The sequence below is a fragment of the Rhinolophus sinicus genome, linkage group LG02 (assembly GCF_036562045.2).
Source record: "Rhinolophus sinicus isolate RSC01 linkage group LG02, ASM3656204v1, whole genome shotgun sequence".
Taxonomy (NCBI): Eukaryota; Metazoa; Chordata; class Mammalia; order Chiroptera; family Rhinolophidae; genus Rhinolophus; species Rhinolophus sinicus.
This window is the reverse complement of record NC_133752.1, coordinates 90,671,673-90,693,691: the sequence shown is the minus strand read 5'-3', so window position 1 is coordinate 90,693,691 and position 22,019 is coordinate 90,671,673. Positions and strand designations below refer to the sequence as shown.

The 22,019-nt window shown below is 33.6% G+C and overlaps 1 protein-coding gene across 8 annotated transcripts in view; it reads left to right on the top strand.

The window, feature by feature from the left end:
* Window positions 1-21,192, top strand: part of TRDMT1 (tRNA aspartic acid methyltransferase 1) — a 67,308-nt gene extending 46,116 nt beyond the window's left edge. For 4 of the 8 annotated variants that reach the window (XM_019746067.2, XM_019746064.2, XM_074324819.1 and 1 more), the window contains 8 exons: window positions 5,738-5,809; window positions 6,425-6,490; window positions 7,266-7,335; window positions 8,345-8,428; window positions 9,764-10,107; window positions 11,913-11,970; window positions 13,131-13,260; window positions 19,786-21,192. In XM_019746067.2, the coding sequence (XP_019601626.2) occupies window positions 5,738-5,809; window positions 6,425-6,490; window positions 7,266-7,335; window positions 8,345-8,428; window positions 9,764-10,107; window positions 11,913-11,970; window positions 13,131-13,260; window positions 19,786-19,892 (931 nt within the window). In that variant the 3' untranslated portion in view covers window positions 19,893-21,192. Of the gene's footprint in view, window positions 1-3,705; window positions 3,783-5,737; window positions 5,810-6,424; window positions 6,491-7,265; window positions 7,336-8,344; window positions 8,429-9,763; window positions 10,108-11,912; window positions 11,971-13,130; window positions 13,261-19,785 lie in introns of all 8 variants that reach the window. The other 4 variants (XM_019746060.2, XM_019746062.2, XM_019746063.2 and 1 more) reach the window with 3 other exon arrangements.
* Window positions 21,193-22,019: the final 827 nt, after the last annotated feature.

Sequence of the window (22,019 nt, the reverse complement as noted above, 5' to 3'; positions counted from 1 at the left end):
AGAAGATGACAAAACAAAGGAATAAAAATAATTAACAAAAATATATGAAAAAAATTCCTAAAATAAAACCTACAGCAACTCATGAACTATAGTATCCCTGAGCCCTTAGTGAAAAAATGACTCAATCTAAGCACGGGATGAATCAAAGTAGAGAACCCAGAAACGAAGCTGCCTTATTAGGAAAGAAGTCACGGTTAGGAAACAGGGTGAAAATGTAAATCTTTGCAGTGTAGGGATAATGTAATTGGAGTAGGAAGGGAGTGAGACTCGAAAAATATGTCTGTTCTTTAAAAGATTAATGAAGCTATAGATTTTTAGGACATTATTTAATGTTATTGTCAGGAACTGAGCTGGGGAAGACAACTGAACTGTCAGGGGGTAGAGTAGCTGATTAAAGCAACAAAGGAGAATAAAAAGAGTGAAGCCTTACTCACTTACTGTGATGGTAAAAGCAAGTCTAAAAAGCAGAGAAAACGCAACACCCCATTTAGTTTCCCCATCAGACAGCATACTAGTGGAGAGTTGAGTGGATCAGCACAGATGTGGGGGGTCAGCTTACTGTTGGGAGCCCCTGGAGTTGGGGGAAGGCTGGGACAGAAAAGTCCCGGATACTGGTCAGAGTGGGGCGAGGTATCTTCAAGGTTTCCCCCTGCTCTTGTAAGGAGGCCTTGGCAGAAATAGGTGGTGCCTGAAGGGGACCTCTGCCCAAGGCCTCAGATAGAGAGACCTGGGAATGCAGTTATGTGAGGAGCATGACTGGCTGGGGGCCTCAGACCTGGACTGCAGCTGCCCTCAGAGCCTGAGATGCGTGAGTTCTGCACCAAGTCTGGGTGGAGAGGGTATCTTCCCCAGTGAAGTTTTTACTCTCCTGGGCAAAGCCTTGTAACTGCCTATAGTCAGGTCTGAGAAAATCACATACAGGTTTTTAGCCAGCAGCAGGACTCCTCAGTTATAAAGATAACTAGTAATAACACTAAAATCTGTAATTTCTCTAGATAGAAAATGGGAAATTACTAGTCAATACTATATAAACTTTATGTGAGCAGAAACCTTGCCTAGTTTGTTCATTGTTGTTTTCCCAGACTTAGCACAATGTCTGGCCTATAGTAGATACTCCGAAATCTTGGTGGGTTAATTTATAAACACTGTTTAATGAACAACATATTGTGCCTAAACAATGGACAAGTACCACTCAAATGTCAGCAAAGGCTAATGCGTTTCAGAATTAATGTTAGATAAGATGGACTTCAAGGAAAAATCATTTAAGAGTCGTCGGAAGTTACCATGATGATTAGTCCAATCCTCAAGAAAGATATGATTGTCATGTACAAAGTCACATCAGAGTTCATAGGGCAGGAAATGGTAGGAAATACCTACTCAGTAAATGGTTTTGAGTACCCACTATATGCCACAAAACAGGAAAACCATTGTCTTATGAATATAAACTCAGTAATTCTGAATAAAATATGACCAAATAGATCAAAAGCACATTAAAAGAATAGCATTGCATAACCGAAATGAATTTTGTTTTGGGAATGCAAAAGTAGTTGAGTGTTTAGGAATTCTATTAATATTATTTAACATAGTAGTAATTGGAAAGAGCCAAACTATATGTTAGAAAACATTTGACAAAATGTAGTGTCTTTCTGAGTGTTTTCAATCGTTCTTAATAAATTAGAACAAATGAATATTACCACAATATTATCACTTACCATTTAAGTGATACATATGTCACTTACTGGCTTAATATGTGCAAGCACGTGTGTGTGTTTATATTTGTGTTTAAACACATGCACACACATAGATACATATCTCCAGATCTAGTAACATGCTAACTGGTAAAACTTTAAAGGCATTCTCATTAAAATAATGAACAAGACCAGGATGTTCACCTTTGGCACTATTATTTAATATTGTTGTGGATCTTAGCTAATGCACTCATAAAGAGAAATAGTGTATAAATATTAAGGAGGATTCTAAAGAATAATTGTATGTGCCTGAAAAACACCAAATGGCTAAAAATAGTATGAGAAACTATTAGTATAGTTAATAGTAAGCTAAAAGTAGTACGAGGAACAATTAGTGCATTTAATAAGGAGGCTGGTTACAAAAAATATGACAACCACTAGCTTACTACATGCAAACAAAACACTTGAAACCTATGTAATTTTACAAGCCATTGTCACCCCAATAAGTTTTAATTTAAAAAGTTAGAAAATATAATTGAAGAAAGTTTTGTTTTTTTTTTTTTTTTACAGTAGCAATGCAGAAGTTATAAACATTGAGAAATAAACTTAATGAGAAATCTGCATGACCCACGTGGGAAAAAAGGGATTTGAAAAATGGAAGCATATTATGGTTTTGGATAGGATGACAGAATATTATATAAAATTTAGTTCTCTTTAGATTAACTATAAATTCATTACAATTGTCAAAATTTGTTGTTTTCTACTCTTTGGATTTCTTCCAAAAGTTTAAATGAAAATTAAGTGTAAGAATAGCTAGGAAACTTTCTGAGAAAAGAAGGAATAAAGCAAGTAGGGGGACAAATAAAACTGCTCATCAACATGTGATAAACACTGTTACCACAGAGTTGATCTAATATTAAATGAAAGAAATTATGTTTTTATTAACTTATATGGCCAGGTTATGGAAAAAGAATAGATTTCTGTCAGCTCTAAAATGTCAGAGTACAGTTAACTCTTAAGCAACGTGGGAGTCAGGCACCAGCCCAATTTCTTTTTACATACATGTCTTAAACTGCTTAAAAGGCCTGCGATGCTAAAATGATAGACGTACATTCAAATTTTCAACATAATGGAGACAACTGATATGTTTCCCCAGTTAACTCACATTTTACATAACTCAGAATAAAACTTTTCCTGTTTTATTCATATACTTGAACTTCTTAGAAATGTGTCATAATTAGGAAGACTGTGATTCTGGGCTTATCGCTTTACATTTCTGGCAAAAAAATGTGCACTAAGAGTGCTTCATGAGAACTGACACACCCATCATTCAATCTTCTGATGTATAAAACAGGAGGGAAATAACACATTTTTCAACTCCTTAGCTCAGTAAGGATTATTTTGATTCATCTACAATCATTTGAACTTCTTTGACCACACACAACTGTAAAACAGTATAATAATTGTGGATATCTGAGAATGGGACCTTTTTCCATTTGGTGATATAGTAACAGAGAGACATACATGAAAGGAATGGCAACAGGTCAGTACATCACATTTCCTAAATAAAAAATACTATGAGAGTGAGATGTTTAAAAATTTCCTAGATCCTAGCCTGGAAATCGTTAATTATAAAATAAAGTTCTCCGTGTTTCACTCCAGAAAACATAGCAGTGTGAGACCTTAGATATCACAGAGAGTGAAATGCAAAGGATCCAGGACACTAGTGTCCCAGCTCTGCATTGGCTGTCTCTGGGACTCCGGCAAAGTCACTTCATTTTTCATAGCGGCAGTTTTGCTTCACTTCCTTCCCAAGATTGCTTTGAAGAGTTAATTTTACTGAAGTTGATTTGAAAAGTATTAAGTGTTATGTAAAGCTTTACGTGTTGTAAATAAAACTATTAAGTGTTACAGTTTCTGATATATTCAGTTATAATTAGTTACCATTTTTCTTTCTTTCCCTTTCTATGCATGTTTTTACATTCTTTTCTTTTTCCCCCACATGTTCATTCTTTAGGGCATTACCCTAGAAGAGTTTGACAGGTTATCTTTCAATATGATTTTAATGAGCCCTCCCTGTCAGCCATTCACAAGGTATGTATAATGCATATTTCTCTGTTGAGAAAGAGGACTTTTGAAGGTCTCATTAAATCAAACCATAGCATAGTTTCGAGCATGAACACTTTGAAGTGTATCAGCTGCATTTTCATAGTTTTGAAATGTTTCATAAATAATTCCTTTTATGTACTTGGATTTATAATTCAGTATTAATCACGAAGGAAATCGTAATTACTGCCACATGAGCAAAGTAATTTGATCAGTAGTAGATATGCAGAGACTATCTGGGACCTCTTCTGTATCCACCTAAGATGCAATCACGTGCTGCTTTTTGATGGGGATACCTTCTAAGAAATGCAACATTAGGGCTATTTCGTTGTACAAATATCCTAGAGCGCACTTACGTAAACCTGGATGGTCTAGGCCACCACACACCCAGGCTCTATGGTACAGCCTATTGCTCCTAGACTGCAAGTCTGTACAGTATGTAACTGTGCTGAATACTGGAGGCCACTGCAACACAATGGTAAGTATTTGTGTATCTGAACATATGTAAACATAGAAAAGGTACAGTAAAAATGTGGTATAAAAGGTAAAAAATGGTACACTTGCATAGGGTACTTACCATGAATGGAGCTCGCAGGACTGGATGTTGCTCAGGGTGAGTCAGGGAGTGAGTGGGGAGTGAACATGAAGGCCTGGGACATGACTGTACACGGCTGTAGGTTTGATACATGCTGTACATCAGGCTATACTACATTTATAAAACAACACGAGATTGAATCAAACAGTAAAAAATGATGCAATCTCTAGAGATGCGGTGAACGGAAATATGAGGCTGCTGCCAGCATAACATGACATGCTGTGCTACAGCACACTTTTTTTTTTAATAACTAGAAAGAGTACACTCTAAAATAATGACAAAAAGTATAGTATAGTAAATACATAAACCAGTATTTAACCAATATAATCGTTTATTATCATGAGCAACTATTAGGTACTGTACGTAATTGCCTGTGCTGTACTTTTACACGACTGACAGCACAGTAGGTTTGTTTCCACCTGCATCAGCACAGACACGTGAGTGATGCATTGCGCTATGATGTTGTGACGGCCACGTCACTAGGCGATAGGAAGTTTCCAGCTCCATTATAATCTTATGCTGATAGTAGGAGCAGTAACTGATTCTGTAGCACCATCATTATTTGGAACGCGGAAAGGAAAGGGCCAGGATGAGAAGAACCCAACATTTCTGAGGAATCTGTTCAAGTCCATTCTTATCTCCCATCCGAGTCTCAGGTCCACTGATGGTTTTGGCCCGGCTTTCAGGTATGAGGAAACTGACCAATGTTACCAAGTAACTTATTTAAGACTATGAGGCTAATACGTACACGGTCCTTTTGTTTCTACTTCTCAGGTCCAACCCAAGTCTTCCTTCCTGCTTCTTAATTGATCAGGTGGAATCTTACTTGTTAGATCTAATTGCTAGTTCACATACTGCCTGTTGTTCCTGCTTGTAGAATCAAGCCTTCAGCTTAAGTCTCTCCTAGTATTTACATGGGTAGGATTGTCCTCAGTCTCACTACTTTGATCTGCTCAGATGGTGCGTAGTCATGAATGCCATCAGCTCTACGTTGCCCCCTACCCAACCAGTTCATTCATCAGAGCTTTTGTCTCATCTGGGGCAGAGCAAAAGGTGTCATCAGCCAAGTGTGTGTGCGCGTCTGTCCTAATCCAAGTGATTTTAAGAGGGTAATTGATTTTATTCTTTAACTTCTTTTTCTTTGGCTCATGTAAGTTATTTGACATACTGTTTTGTAAAAATAAATTTTAAGTGTTTATTATATAGGCAAGCCTTTTTTTTTCTTTTAAGATAAGTGATTAAATACATTACTAGTTTAAATTCACTTGGTTTTGACTTTTTAAAAGTTATTTGATATCTTTATGTAAAATTCTTGATAAATGTGTTTGTGCTTTCTCTATCCCTTTAGAATTGGTCTTCAAGGTGATGTGACTGATCCAAGGACGAATAGCTTCTTATATATTCTAGACATTCTCCCAAGGTAAAACCTGAGATTCCTGTACTAACTTACCATAAATTTAAAACTGGATCTGGAAGAATGTGATGTTGGTCATTTTATAGGGTTGAGCAGTATATACATGTCGCCTGGTGTACGTCATTTATCTTCTTCTGCCACGACTAATAGAATAACTGCGAGGGTTTGCTGATTCCACAGTTGCCACTACAGTGAGTGACAGGGAATTACAGCCTGATAGGTAAATTCTGTTGCCCCTGCCCATAGTATCACTGTAGAGGAAGCTTAAGTTAGTGAATGCTGTTGCCATGGCCTGGAAACTCGTGTTCACCCTGGAAACCGCCATTCTGTGTCAATGGCAGCCCCTTGAGCTGTGCAGTGCAGAGGCTCTGCGGGAACCCATGTTTTGAGATAATGGAAATTAGCATTTCAGCTATTAACTTTATCAGGTGTACCATGTTTATGGGGAAAAACGAATAACATCTATGTTGTCTCCATCTCTTATAAAGTTATTTTATATAAAATAGAGAGGTCAGAACACTACTTATTTCCCACAAGTAAGGATTTTCTTTACTTGTTACTTCTTCATAATGAGATGTTTGGGATTCCATTTGTATTTGTTTTTCTTTTTTTTTTTTTTAGATTACAAAAATTACCGAAGTATATTCTGTTAGAAAATGTTAAAGGTTTTGAAATATCTTCTACAAGGTAAAAAATGTATTTGTCTTGTGTTCGTCTTAGACTTAGTATATTTTGTAGTAGGAACTGTTGTGAAATAAAGATCTGAAACACCTACATTCTGACGTTTTATATATGTTACATATTTTATTCATTAATATGATTTTGACTAATTATTAATGTAAAGTATCACAGAGTTAGGTTGAACTCATTCTCTTCCATTTCGATATGTTTGAATGTTTCCAGAATGAGCACTCATTTTAATCAGAAGGGAATTTCTCAATTGCAGTTGCTTATATTGATGCCTATTTCTTTAGAAGTTGGAATGTTTTCAGTAAGACTTGGTTCTGTGGACAGGCGTTTTCTGTCCTACAGTGAGATGGAAGAAGCAAGCCCTGTGTCAGCGCCCTTTCAGATGGTAGCCCAGCTAAAGAGAAAGCATCCGTGTTCTTGATTCAGCTGCTGTCTGTAACAGTGTTTGCCCATCTGACTTGCTATTGGTCATTCTATTTCCCAAAGCAGATTTGTCATCAGTAGATTAGTGATTGTAACTCTCACCAATTTGGATAAATTATCTGACAGCTTTATTTATTTATAATAGAAAGTATCTCTGTCTTTTTTTGAGAAATGTAATTTGTCAAGTTCTGGACTTAAAGACCTAGGAGCATTCTCTTTCTAAACAACTTGAGTGGAGATACAGTTTTCAGTTAAGATGAAGTTTTATGTATATTTTGTATAAGAGCCCTATTTCCAACTGTAGAGTGAAAGCTTTTCCTTTTTTTTTTCCCCCTTTTTGTCTTTTCAGAGACCTGTTAATACAAACAATAGAAAATTGCGGCTTTCAATACCAAGAATTTCTATTATCTCCGACCTCTGTAGGTACCACAATTATAAACTGTTACATAAATTTTCCCAAAGGGAATTTGAATCAGTAAGAAGGCTGGATCTATTTTGGATATTATTATAGGTAAATCTTAAAATTAGTTCAGGCGTGGATCTCTCTAAAGAATATAGTACAGACATATAGATTCATTTATACATATTTTATGAAAAAATATATAGCTTGAGGCTCATAGAGAATATATTTTTCTTTCCACACAGAAAGTGTGTTTTGAAAATATGTGACATTTGGTATTTTCAAAGTAGTTGTGCTGTAGTTTAGTAATGCTTCAAAATAATCCAAAATAGAACACAAAATGAACATATGGTAATTTTCTCATTGCTTTTTCTGGGACACACCATTAACGTGCAAGCTTTTGTTTCTTGTGTAAGAAATTGAAGTAATTGGCTATGATAAGATCTTTGGTAGATCTTTGATATTACAAGCATCACTATCTATTTTTTCTTTTGTCTTTGTGTTTGTTAGTCTCTTACTAGCTTTCACCTATTATACACTTGTTTGCCCTGAAATGAAAAGAAAACCCATTTCAAAAATTAGATGTACAACTGTGGAAATTAGCAACATGTCTGACATCTAAGTTCATTTCATATTTATTGCCTTTTAACTTTTAAAATTTAGTGAATCCTACTTTTTAAATAAAATTAGGTAATAAATAACAAAGAATAGGTATATGTGATTTATTTTATGATTACTATATTATCAATAATGAATGTAAAAATGTCTATATAACTTCTTACCTGGGAAATATAAAATGAAAGAGAGGTATGATTCACCAGATTCAATCTTTGTTTTATTCAAATAAAGGTACAAATCAGCAATTTAAAAAGTTTAAGAATTTGCTATATTTTTCTACAAATCAATAACAATGTTTTTTCTGTCAGAAGCTAAAGGTACACATGTATGAATTTCTTTACTCGGTGCTAACTGTTGATACAGAGCTCTTTCATTTCCTATAGTAACTAACTGCTCTGGTTTCCTTGCAGCTTGGCATTCCAAATTCAAGGCTACGGTATTTCCTGATTGCAAAGCTTCAGTCAGAGCCATTACCTTTTCAAGTCCCTGGTCAGGTATTGTTGTTGTTGCTATTGTCATCGTTATTATAATTTATCTATTGTAAATATATATGAGCCTGCTGATTTATTTCAAGAACTACTTTGTGGAAGTTTGTGTGTATCTTATGGAGCTTACAGTATAGAACATGCCCTAGCTCTATCCCCTAGGACTTTTTCTTATCCTCTTATTGCTTTAAACACAACAAAAACTAAACAAAAAACAAAAACGTTTCTTTCGTAATTAGAAAAAAAGTAAGTTGAAACTAAAAGAAAAAAAAATTACCTTTAGTGCTATTATCCTCCTGTTCCCCCTAGAATTTACCTTCTGACGGTTGACTATTTTGCATCTATCCTTTTCTCCTCCAGTACAATCCATGGATTACTTTGGATAAAATTCAGTTATGCTATCTGAAAAAATGGCTTAAGGGTATTTTAACACATTGGTTACATTTTCTTTGAAGTCAGTGCTATTTAGCCTTAATCAATTAAAATATAGTAATGATTACTGCAAACTAGAATAAAATGCTCGATTGCCATAGATAGGATCTCTAATTACGCAAGCAATGCTGTATGTGCTTCTGTCAGAAATTGGTCTGAATCAGAGAGTTGCAGTGGTTCAGGGAAGCTCCCTGTAACCGTCATGGGTAAGAACTCAAAGCCATGTCCTACTGTCAGAGTCAGTAGTGTCATTTGAATCCCCTACAATACAATGTCAATGCATCTCCCTTTCCATAGCGGGCACTTCCAGAAGCAGTGTATAAAATATATTAACAAATTAATTAAAAATTCCTGGAACTATTTTTTGTTTTTACAAAGTAGGACTTCGTCCATGGTTGCATGTTTTGCAGGAACAAGTTTTTCCTGTGGGACTCAGGAATAGAAATAACCTTTGAGGGTGAAAGGTGCTTTCCTTTTTTTAATTACTAGTTTTCCTTTAGATCATGGGTATATTCTAGTTTTTCTTTTTTAATGATGGGGTATGACAAACTTTGGGGTGTGATGCAAAACACATTTTCTAGAAATGTTAATGTTGCTTTCTAAACGTTTTTTCCAATAATGAGGCTCTACGTACATACAATATACTTCCTATTACTTTGTTGAATGTTTTTATTAAATGCAGAAAGCCTTAACTCCAAGAAATAAATTATCTGTAGCCGGATGACACTACAGATATATGATGAATAGCTTGTAATAACTTGTATAAATACACATAAACCACAGTTTTTATCTTTTTAATTACAACTTTATAAAAACTAAAGAGGTATTTTGCATAATGTTGAATGGACATTGTTAATTTGTTTTTTATTTCTAAAAGCTTTTGACAATTTATGTATTTTTACTTAATGCCAGGTGCTGATAGAATTCCCCAAAATTGAATCTGAACATCTACAAAAACATGCAATAGATGCAGAAAATAAAATTGAAGGAAAGAAAATTGGACCAAATGTTTGCTTTACTAGCAGCAAACAATGTTCTGGAAAAGAAGATATTCTTTATAAGCTTGAAACTGCAGAAGAACTTGACCGGAAACATCAACAGGACAGTGATCTCTCTGTGCAGATGCTAAAAGATTTTCTTGAAGATGACATTGACCTGAATCAGTACTTTTTACCCCCAAAGTCATTGCTGCGCTATGCTCTTTTATTAGACATTGTAAAGCCCACTTGCAGAAGGTCCATGTGCTTTACGAAAGGGTAGGTTTTAAAGAGATTCTATTCATGGTATATCCAAAATAACCAGGTTTTTATACCTATTGTTTCTTTTAGTTCTTCGCAAAACAAGGAGCATTTTAGAAAATGTTTCTGCTAGAATGATTGTTTTCACCCTTACTTGCCTGCTTTCGTGTTCTAATAGAATGCACGAGTGAAAATTCCTTCTGGCAAAACATTATGTGCACAAACCATAAAAGTGCTCATAAAACACGATGCCATTTGTTTGGTGACCTTCACAGAAGCTTAATTACCCGTGGTGGAAACAGGGTTTCTATAAATGGTGAATTGCTCATTTTTAGCACTTTGCTTTTTCTGGCACATCAGACGTCAAAAATTCATATCCACTCTCATGATCAATGTATAAGAAGAAATTAAATTTTAATATCAAGATATAAAATTGATTCATCTGGCACATGTTGGAGCACATTTAAATTTTACTCTGTTTTAAATAAGTAATCTGTTCTCATGGTTCAGAATGTAAAAGGTACTAAGACTATAAGACTCCCTTCTTTTACTGGTTAACTTTGGATTATTTCTTCAGTATATTTTTCATCAACTTTTTTAAAACCTAGAAAGAGGGAGAAAATTAGGCCTTTCCAGAAAATTTTGTAAAAATCCCTGACTCAGCTTTGTTAATGCCACTCAACCTCGTTTGAGAAATAGTTGTATGATCTGAAACTTCAAGCCTTTTTACCTACTAGGTAGCTGTCTTGCAAAAGACACTGCGTCCCTGATACAGTCACACCAGACTCGTTTTGATTTTATCACACTTTGCCCTTGTACTTTCAGGAACACAGGTTTATTGCCTTCCATTACCTTAAAAGACTTCTCTCAGCTGTTGTCTATTTCCAAGTCCAATAGATTCTTGTTAGGATTCTAATAAAACAAGACCTACCAATTTTGTAATAAAAAACAGCCTTGAAATTCTTTTGTAATTATAAAGATCATATAAAAGAAGTCATATTGTAAAAGTCTATTTTAGTGTAGATTATATAAACATACATATATACGTGTATATATATATATATGTATATATGATATATGAGAAAACAATTAGAAAAAAATTTTTCCCTAGTGAGACTTACTCTAATGTATACTTTAAATTGCTCTATTAGGATAAAAGATACTGCTAACATGTTGAACAGCCAGGATGGTGATGATCTTACGAAAGAAATATTACTAATACCTTTCTGAGTGTTTTATAATTTCCAATACCATTTTTTATACAATGGTCTCATTGTTTTATGAAAAGAGTAAAAACGTACTGTGTTACAGTAATAGGCAGGTGCACATTCTGTGGGCCGTGTTTGCCATTGGGTACTGGAAAATAGAGTTTTGTGTCCAGGAGAAGAAATGGTTCTGACTTTATACAAAAGAGTAGCAATTTATTTTTACCTACATAGCCTTTGGGTTAATATAGCACGGATGCAAATGTTGAACAGTATTATATTTGTATATTAAATTGTAACAAATACATACTTATTAATGATGAACATTAAAAAAAAATGACAGTACAAAGAAATGACAATTGATAATCTGTAATTCAAAATAGTATTTACACAACTCAGAAAACTATGCCAAGTTTAGTGTCTGAGAAGTTTAAATAGAATGATCTTATGTTTTTCACCCAGTAATTTTTCAGTTACAAAGCATGTGTATGTGACATTATCTAGAATATTTCAGAAGGATATAATCATGTAGCTGATTAATTTATTCAGGAAATATTTAAGATATTTAGTATTAACAAATATATTAGATGCTGTATAATGTTCGTGTTAATTTTTCAGTTATGGAAGGTACATAGAAGGGACAGGATCTGTGTTACAGACTGCTGAGGACGTGCAGGTACTATGCGTGCTTTAGAACTAAATTATTTGAAAATAATTTTAAATAAAACTATCTTTAATATTTAAAATTTGCGAATGTTAAAATAATTTTACATGTTCCGTTAGGAAATGAATATATATAACTCACTCATATTTGTATTCATATATAGTAATTCTTTACTATAGAATTTTTTTTTCTTGTTACATATGAGTTTATGTACAAAGAATGTTCCATGTTTTTATTTCCTTTTTATTCTTACCTTTTGTGTTTTTTTATTCCATAAAGAGTAAATTGATATGCAGTGTACAATAGTTAATTTCTCCAAAATTATGCATATATATTTTAGTATTGGAGCACATATTATAAAACTGCTGTTTAGGGAAAGAAATCTATGTTTTAGCAAAGCTTTTTATTACTACTTCAGTTATAAACTCTTCATGGCATCATGGCTGAATATAAGCTTGATATATTGCAAGTTTTATACTTTGGAATAAGTCTGAAGTGAAATCACATTATCTTTTTTACTGATTTAAACTCTTACTATTAATAAAATTTACCCATGGTAAAAATCCTATCAGAAGCAAATGAATGTCTATATTTGAGAAATCATATTTACTAAATATTTTATCATTTTAAGAAAATAATTTGATGCAATTAATCATAAACAGTAAATATTTTAATGATCTACTTGTTAGCATTGCAAAACTGACTTCGTTGATTGATCAAGTTTCTTTTTATGCGTCTTTCACTGTATTTCTTTTGTTATATTGTCATTTATTGTTTATATTCTTATGATTTAATTTTTGAGGGATCAAAAATGACAATATCCTGTCAAAAATGACTGCAAGTATCCTGAACTGTTCAACATTAAGCTTTTATTCATTTTCAAAGTTTACATTTCCGTTGATGAGCCAATGATAAAGTTTATCTCACAGAGACATTTTGCCCCACCCGTGCATTGGCTGCCTTGTGTTACAGCAGAATATATATATATATATATATATATGTATATATATGTGTATATGTATGTATGTATATACACACACATATATATATACACACATATATTCACACACATACACAACTATCGTTTTTAAACTGTCTCACAATAGATGATCTTATCATAACAAGTCTAGTTGCAATCTACTTTATCAGTTATTTTGGATGTTTTCTTACAGATTGAGAATATCTACAAATCTCTTACCAATTTGTCACAAGAAGAAAAGATAACAAAATTGTCAATGCTTAAACTTCGATATTTCACTCCTAAAGAAATAGCAAATCTCCTTGGATTTCCTCCAGAGTTCGGTATGTGGGATACATTCAGACCTCTGCTTTCATTTATAAAAGGTCCCCAAGTTCATTAGAGACTCATATATGTATTTTACAAAGAAACCCTTACTCAGGCGGATGGATGTAAGAAACGTTTTTCCTTTCCTGATGGTGCAATTTTTGACATTTTTCTTCTCTTTCTACTTTCGTTTATAATCTACCGCCATCCATTCCCTTCAGACTCAATTCTCTCCCTCCCTTTACTCCAGTAACTGTCCTGAGTGGTTTTCAGGGACAGAAGGCCAAATCAGCAATTTCTCACCTCTCCACATGGATGGATGCTACTAGCATCTCTCTCCAGCTTATTTTCTTGCTTCCAGAGTTCCTATTCTAATAATCCAACACTAGATCACGTGAAAGAATACCTTGTATTGTCTTTTTTTTTTTAACAAAGAAATTAAAAGGCGATTGAGGAATTTATTCTTTTTTGTGTGAGGGGTTTATTCTCAAAGATGCATTCTTATCAATTATGTTCCTTTATCCTCCCTTACAAGGTTTAAGTGGTGAAAAGAGAAGGTGGAGAAGTGGTCTAGGAAGGAGCTTTCCTAATGGAAAGAAAGGGTGACTCGGGAGTATAGATGCCAGAAGTGACAAAAAGTTAGGGGATCTGAAGCAGGGAGAATAAAAAAATGAAGATACAGTTGTAGAGTAAGAAAGACCAAGTCCTAACTCTTTGCAGTGCAGGAACCCAGGGATCGTTCCTACTAAGAGATAGGACGGATTGCCTTTGCCTCTTGGAGCATCTTCCTAACCCCACTCCTTGGTGCCTGAGCTCTCGCTGGATGGACACCAGGAATGTGTTAGGCGGGTGGGTGTGTCCCCAGTACCTGGCTCACGGCCCCATGTGGACAGACCTCCTTAACATGCTTCCAGGGCTACACAAAGAGGAAATGTGTTTTTGATAACTCTAGAGTTTGCAGAAAAATCAAACTTGGCTAATGTTGTAATAGTAATACAGTTCTATTCTTGAAACACATAATGAGCTAAATAGATCATGTTTTAAATTTTAAATAGTGATGGATTTACCAATGACGTTTTAGAACACATCCTTTTGTACGTTGGGAACAAAACTGCCGATATGACTTGACTACCCTCTTGGTAATTGATTCTTCAAGTGTAGTCACAGCAACCAGGTTTATTTTGAACTGTCTGCCTTTTTCTTGGTGATCTCATTCAGTGACAGATATCATGCAAAGTGTTATTTAAGAAAAACACAGACTTTCTTTTTCTTAGTTTATGTCACAAAGTGAGTGAGAACATCATAAAACAAATAAAGACCTGAAGGCTGAACTCGAGAATTTAATTCCCAGTCTGCTTTCTTTGTTTTTTTTTAGAACAAGTAACCAAAGGTACTCTCCATAGTACTAAAGAGAGAAACGAGATTTACTCTCTGATAATTAATTCCTAGGTTTTATTTGAGTGTTTGTTTTTACAAGTAGTAGTTACACTTTAGTAATATTGAAACTTAGGGGTGGGAGATGAGGGTAAGGGGGATCAAATATATGGTGATGGAAGGAGAACTGACTCTGGGTGGTGAACACACAATGGGATTTATAGATGATGTAATACAGAATTGTACACCTGAAATCTATGTAATTTTACTAACAATTGTCACCCCAATAAATTTAAAAAATAAATTAAAAACAAAACAAAACAAAAACTTAGCATGGACCCCAGAGTCAGACTGAGTTTGAATCCTAGCCTGGCCTTAACCACTCTCTGGTTTAGTTTACGCATCTGTAAAATGGGAATAATTGCAGAATAATCAAATTCATAGAGTTGGTGTGACAGTATCTGTAAAATGTTTACACTCTATCTCACGTATACTGTAAAATTTCAGTGTCAGCTTTTATTTTTTTATGTCATGAACATTTATTTGCTTTTATAGCTTTTACTTCATAAATATGTTTTCTCATTATTTAAAATTTTTAGATGGGGAAGATAGGCTTTTTCAAAGCTCTCTGAAAATATATGTATAATACATACACAAAAGCCTTTTTCATTGCTTGCCCTCCTTATAAAATATGCGATATATTTGTGTAGTCAAGCTTACCCTGATGTCACCACTGAGCAGTACTCTTACAGAACTGTCCTTCACGTGTGCTTTTGACATTATTGACTCTGGGTCCAAAATAGGCATTGTTTGTGCTGCCTGTCCACTGGCAATAATGGATTTACATTGATTTTTCCATACGTTTTGTCCTGGTTCCCTTTGTGACTCGTGGCATGCATTTGTGAAGTGGCAGGCTTTGGAAGAGAGGGACACTAACCTGCCCTTACTAAATGAAAGCTGCCAGCTTGACTTTGTTAATGCTATGTTTCTTTGTTTTTGAGGATTGTTATTATTTTTAATGTTCCTAAGTTTTTAAAAAGTCATCTTTAAAAAAATTACGTAATATTTCCCATAAGCTAATTTAGATTTTAGTATCTGTACTCATATATAAAATATACACACATATATAATTTTTACAAATCTTGTTTGTTTTCAAACCTTTCTTCCCCTGTGATGTAATCTTAATATTGCAAAAGATCATTCCTGCCATAACCTAAAGTCTGTAGATATATTTGTACTTCCGGCTGCATTGAACAAAGTAATTGTTGAGATCACTAATATGCTTGTCTAAGACATATTATCTTTACAATAGCACTTTTATGATCATGCTCAATTGCAAATATAGTTTTATTATGGTAATCGCTGTTATCTTATTGTAGTAAATGTCAAGTTTTGATGAAGCAACTTTATCATAATCTGGTCCTCATACGTGTATGAAATTTTGCTATTCTTAATGCTCTTCAATTATTTTCTTCATTATCTAACTTGCTTTTCCTTTATTTAATTGCTATGCCAAAGGATACTACTGGATGTGAAATTCTAACATTGTAATTAATATTATAGTGTGCACTCTTAGGCACAGACAATCTTTTATATTGATAAAAGGCTTTGTTCCAGCAAATGTAGTGTCTGTGGGCCATTTTGTTTTGAGAATACAGTAAATAGAAGTCCGCCATGAGAAAGTCAATTTGTTGAATCAGAATATTAAAAACAACTGTAAGGAACTTGTATCCAAAATATATAAAGAACTCTTACAACTCAACAATAAAAAAACAAATGATCTAATTTAAAAATGGGCAAAGGATTTGAGTAGACATTTCTCCAAAGAAGATAGACAAATGGCCAATAAGCACATGAAAAGATGTTCAACATCATTAGTTATGAGGGAATATAAATCAAAACCACAATAGATACCATTTCACAAAAAAACAAACAATAAATGTTGACAAAGATGTAGAGCATAGGGTCCCTGTATACTTCTAATACAAATATCAAATGGTACAGCTGCTTTGCAAAACAGTCGGGCAGTTCCTCAGATGTTAGACGTAGAGTTCCTGTATGACCAACAATTTCAGCACTAGATGCATATCGAAGAGAATTGAAAACAGATGTCCACACAAAAACTTATATATGATATTCATAACAGCATTATTCATAATAATAAAAAAAGTAGAAATAACCCAAACTTCTATTAAAGGATGAATGGATAAATGAAATGTGGTATATCCATGTAATAGAATGTTATTTGGCTGTGAAGAGGAGTGAAGTATTGGTACATGCTATAACATCAATGAATCTTGAAAACATCATGCTAAGTGAAAGAAACCAGAAACAAAAGCAGTATATTTTATGGTCCTATTTATATAAAATGTTCATAATTGGCAAAGCCATAGAAACAGAAAGTAGATTACTAGTTGAGGGGCAGGGAGGGGAAATAGGGAGTGATGGGTACTGGCTTTTTTTTTTTTTTTAATTGAGGTACAATTGACTATAATATTGTGTTAGTTTCAGGTGTGTAATATAATGATTGGATATTTGTATACATTGTGAAATGATCACCACAGTAAGTCTAGTTAACATCTCTCACCATACGTACTTACAAAATGTTTTTCTTGTGATGAAGACTTTTAAGATCTACTCCCTTAGCAACTTTCAAATATGGAATACAGTATTATTAACTATAGTCACCAAACTGTACGTAAGATCTCCATGACATTTATTTATAACTGGAATTTTGTACCTTTTGAACCCCTTCACTCATTTTGCCCCCCACCAATCTGTTCTCTGTATGAATGAGCTTGTTTTTTGTTGTTGTTTGTTTGCTTTGTTTTTTCAGATTCCACGTATAAGATCATATAATATTTGTCTTTGTCTGACTTACTTCACTTAGCATAATGCTCTCACCCTCCATTCATGTTGTTACACATGACAAGATTTCATTGTTTTTATGGCTGAATAGTATTCCATTGTGTGTGTGTGTGTGTGTGTGTGTGTGTGTGTGTGTGTGTGTGTACCACATTTTCTTTGTCCATTCATCCATTGGTGAACGCTTAGGTTGTTTTCATGTCTTGGCTACTGTAAATAATGCTACAGTGAACATGGACAGGCATATATCTTTTCTAATTAGTGTTTTGTTTTTATTGTATAAATACCCAAAAGTGAAATTACTAGATCAAATGGTAGTTTGATTTTTTTAAATTTTTGAAGAACTTCCATACTCTTTCCACGTTGGCTGAATCAATTTGCATTCCCATCAACAGTGCACAGGGTTCCCTTTCCATGTCCTCACCAACACTTGTTATTTTTTTATCTTTTTCATAACAGTCATTCTAACAGGTGTGAGATAATATCTCATTGTGGTTTTGATTTGCATTCCCCAATGATTAGTGATGTTGAACATCTTTTCATGTACCTGTTGGCCATCTGTATGTTTTCTTTGGAAAAATGTCTATTCAGATCCTCTGACAGTCTTTTAATTGAATTTTGAATATTAACCCTTTATCAGATACCTGATTTGCAAATATTTTTTCCCACTTAGTAGGTTGCCTTTTCATTTTGTTGATTATTTCCTTTACTGCACAGAAGCTTTTTAGTTTGATGTAGTCCTACTTGTTTATTCTTGCTTTTGTTGTCTTTGCATCTGAAAAGAGTCAGATACAAAAAATCATCCGTAAGACCTATGCCAAGGAGCTTCTCACCTATGTTTTCTTCCAGGAGTTTTATGGTTTCAGGTCTTATTTTCAAGTCTTTAATCCATTTTGAATTAATTTTTGTGCATGGTGTAAGATAGTAGTCTAGTTTCATTCTTTGGTATGTATCTGTTCAGTTTTTCCAACACCATTAATTGAAAAAATTTTCCTTTCCCATTTTATATTGCTTCCTTTGTTGTAAGTTAATTGACCATAATATATATGTGTTTATTTCTGGGTGCTCTATTGTCTTCTGTTGATCAATGAGCCTGTTTTTATGCCAATACCATACTATTTTGATTACTACAGCTTGTAATATATTAATAGTTTGAAATCAGGAAGTATGATGCCTCTATCTTTGTTCTTTCTCAGGATTGTTTTTGCTATTTTGGGTCTTCTGTGGTTCCAAATGAATTTTAGGATTGTATGTTCTATTTTTGTAAAAATAGCCATTAGATTTTTTTTTAGATATTTCATTGAATCTGTAGATTGGTTTTCATAATATGGACATTTTAACAATATTAATTCTTCGAATCCATGAGCACAGAATATCTTCACATTTATTTGTGTCTTCAATTTCTTTCATCAGTGTCTCATAGTTTTCAATGTCTAGGTCTTTTACTTCCTTGGTCAAATTTATTCCTAGGTATTTTATTTTTCTCAATGCACTTGTAAATGGAATTGTTTTGTTAATTTATCTTTCTGATAGTTCATTATTAGTGTGTAGAAACAAAACATTTTTGTATATTTTTGTATCTGCAACTTTACTGAATTTATTAGTTCTAACACTTTTGGTTGAGTTGTTTGGGGTTTTTGTATACAATATCATGTCGTCTACAAATAGTGATTGTTTTACTTCTTCCTTTCCAATTTGGATGCCTTTTGTTTTATTTTTTTTCTTGCCTAATTGCTCTGGCTTGGACTTCCAATATTATTTTGAATAAAAGTGGTGAGAGTGGGTATCCATATTTTAGAAGAAAGTTTTCAGCTTTTCACCATTGAGTATTGTGTTAATGGTGGGCTAGTTTTCTTTTTGAGGTAATGGAAATATTCTGAAATTAAACAGTGGAGACGTGTGCAAAATTCTGTGGCTATACTAAAAATCACTGAATTGTGCACTTTGAAAGGTGAATTTCACAGTATGTGAATTATAGCTTCATAAATCTGTTGTTAAATAAAACTGTGGCTAGCCACTGCTTTTCCTAAAGTGCACTAATATACAGATTTCTGAGTTCTATGACTGTTATATGTATACCTGTGTGTGCACTGTGCATAATATGATATGAAATATGATATAATAATATCACATTGTGTATATACTTTTGGCTCTAAATTCCCATTTGTTAATGGAACTTCATGGAGACCTTAAAGACTTACTGATGTAAATGCCCACTGTGCTCTTACTAAAGGATACATTTTTTTTATCTCTGGAAGTTATTACAAATGATTGTGTTATAAATTGTTATCTCTCTTTTCTAGGATTTCCTGAGAATATAACAGTGAAACAACGTTATCGTCTACTTGGAAATAGTCTCAACGTGCATGTAGTAGCTAAACTAATCAAAGTCCTATATGAGTACCTTTAAAATAACTCTGAAAGATGGCCACAGTATTCCTTCATATACAGATGGTAATTCTGAAATTCTATTTTAAATTAATTTTTATGAAATTCAGCTAAATTAACTCAGTCTTTCTTTAATGAGAAATTTGGATTTATCACAAAAATGCCAACATGTTTCCTTGAATTTATTTTACTCCATTTTGTAAAGGGAAATTGTTGTTATGCTTTAGGTGAACATATTTTCATATGATATTATTAAATGTTTGTGTAAAATATTCTCTTCAAAACATGGTATAAATAAATTGAGAAACATTAGAATTTTAGTGTCTACATGACTATTTTATAAAGTGTCATAACAAGATAGGTGTAATGAACCCAAGAAGTTATATATTTTTGTGTTAATTAAAGAAGTTGCTTATGAATCTTATCATTTTACATTTGTTAGATGATTATTAGAATTCTAAAATGATGATTCTAATTCTAGCCTGATTTAATTATTGGATGTTTTACTTAATTTCAATCCTTTAAACATTGCTTTGTTTTATCTAAACAAATGCTTATAATATTTTGAATCAAATTATCATCGTTCACCTTATGCAACAGTCTGAAGAAAATGTGAGAAAAAGTTGTTCTAAATTGTTGATTATTACCTCTGCATCCGGAAGCTACAGAATATTTAGGTGCACGTTATTTTTAATTCTACCTCCACTTGAAAGGCAAAACTTATTGTTCCTTCTTCATTTGTGCATACTTCCCTTTAGGGTGTTGCTATCAGAGCTTGCTTTTGTCTTTCTTCTCAGCTTCTTGTTGTAAATTAAATTTGCCGTCACATTGTAATGTAGCGTGGCGTTAAAATTTTAGGGAGGAAACTGCCCTTTGATCCCATTTTTATGGCTATTCTGTCAATTAGCTTTTATAATTTTTAACTTTATCTGTGTTTCCCTTTCAATAGTCTTTTTAGAATTAGGGTTTCTCATCAGACTAAGTCTTGCATCAGAAATCCTGTGGTTTTGATTTCAGTGATAAAAGCAAGTGATAAATGGTGGAGAAACGAAACGAAATAAGACCAGAATTTATATCACAAAATTTTAATTCATATTTTTATTCTTAAAAGAAAATCATTTGATGTGGAGAAATTAGAACTGGTGCATTACTGGTGGGAATGTAAAATAGTACATCCACTGTAGAAAATAGATGATGATTCCTTAAAAAAAGCAATCTAGCAATTCCACTTCTGGGTATTATCCAAAAGAATTGAAAGTGGGGACTTGAACAGATATCTGTACACCAATGTTCATAGCAATATTATTCACAAGAGCCAAAAAGTGGGGGAAAAAAACAACAAAATGCCCATCAGTGGAGGAATCGATAAACAAAATATGGTGAATACCTACAGTGGAATATTATTCAGCCATAAAAAGGACATTCTGACACATACTACAGCGTGGATGACCTTTGAAGACATTATGCTCACTGAAATAACCAAGACACAAAAGGACAAATTTTGTATAATTCCTCTTTTATGAGGTATGTAAAAGAATGCAGTTCATGGCTGCAGAAGGTAGGCTAGTGGTTACCAAGTCTTAGGGGACCTCAGGAATGAGAATTAGTATTCAATGGCTGTGGAGTTTCTGTTTGGTGTTGTGAAAAAGTTCTGGAGATGGATGATGGTGATGGTTGCATAAAAACTTGATGCCCCTGGATGGTATACTTAAAATTATTAAAATGGCAAATTTTATGTCATGTACATTTTAACACACACACACACACACACACACACGCGCGCAAACAATATTTCCCCACCACCATTTTTTTTCAGAAGAACTCATAGATAAATATAGAAATGGGGCTGCTATAGGCCAATGCATATATGTATCAACTATCACTGTCTACATTTTGTGTTTATTTAAAAGCATACCTTGTTACAAGTCTCATAAATTTTAGCATACATTCTGAACTTACTTTGGCATACTTTTACTAGGTTCTGTTCACTGCTGAAAGATTCTTACCAATAAAAAAGTTCATTTTTACTATGTTTCTGCTGTAATTAATAGTTTTCTATGCCTCATTGAGCAATGTTACACAAAGTCAGTGTGTTGAGTTACAGTGCACTAACTATAAACACATGAAAGCTCCATGGAGACACTTGTTT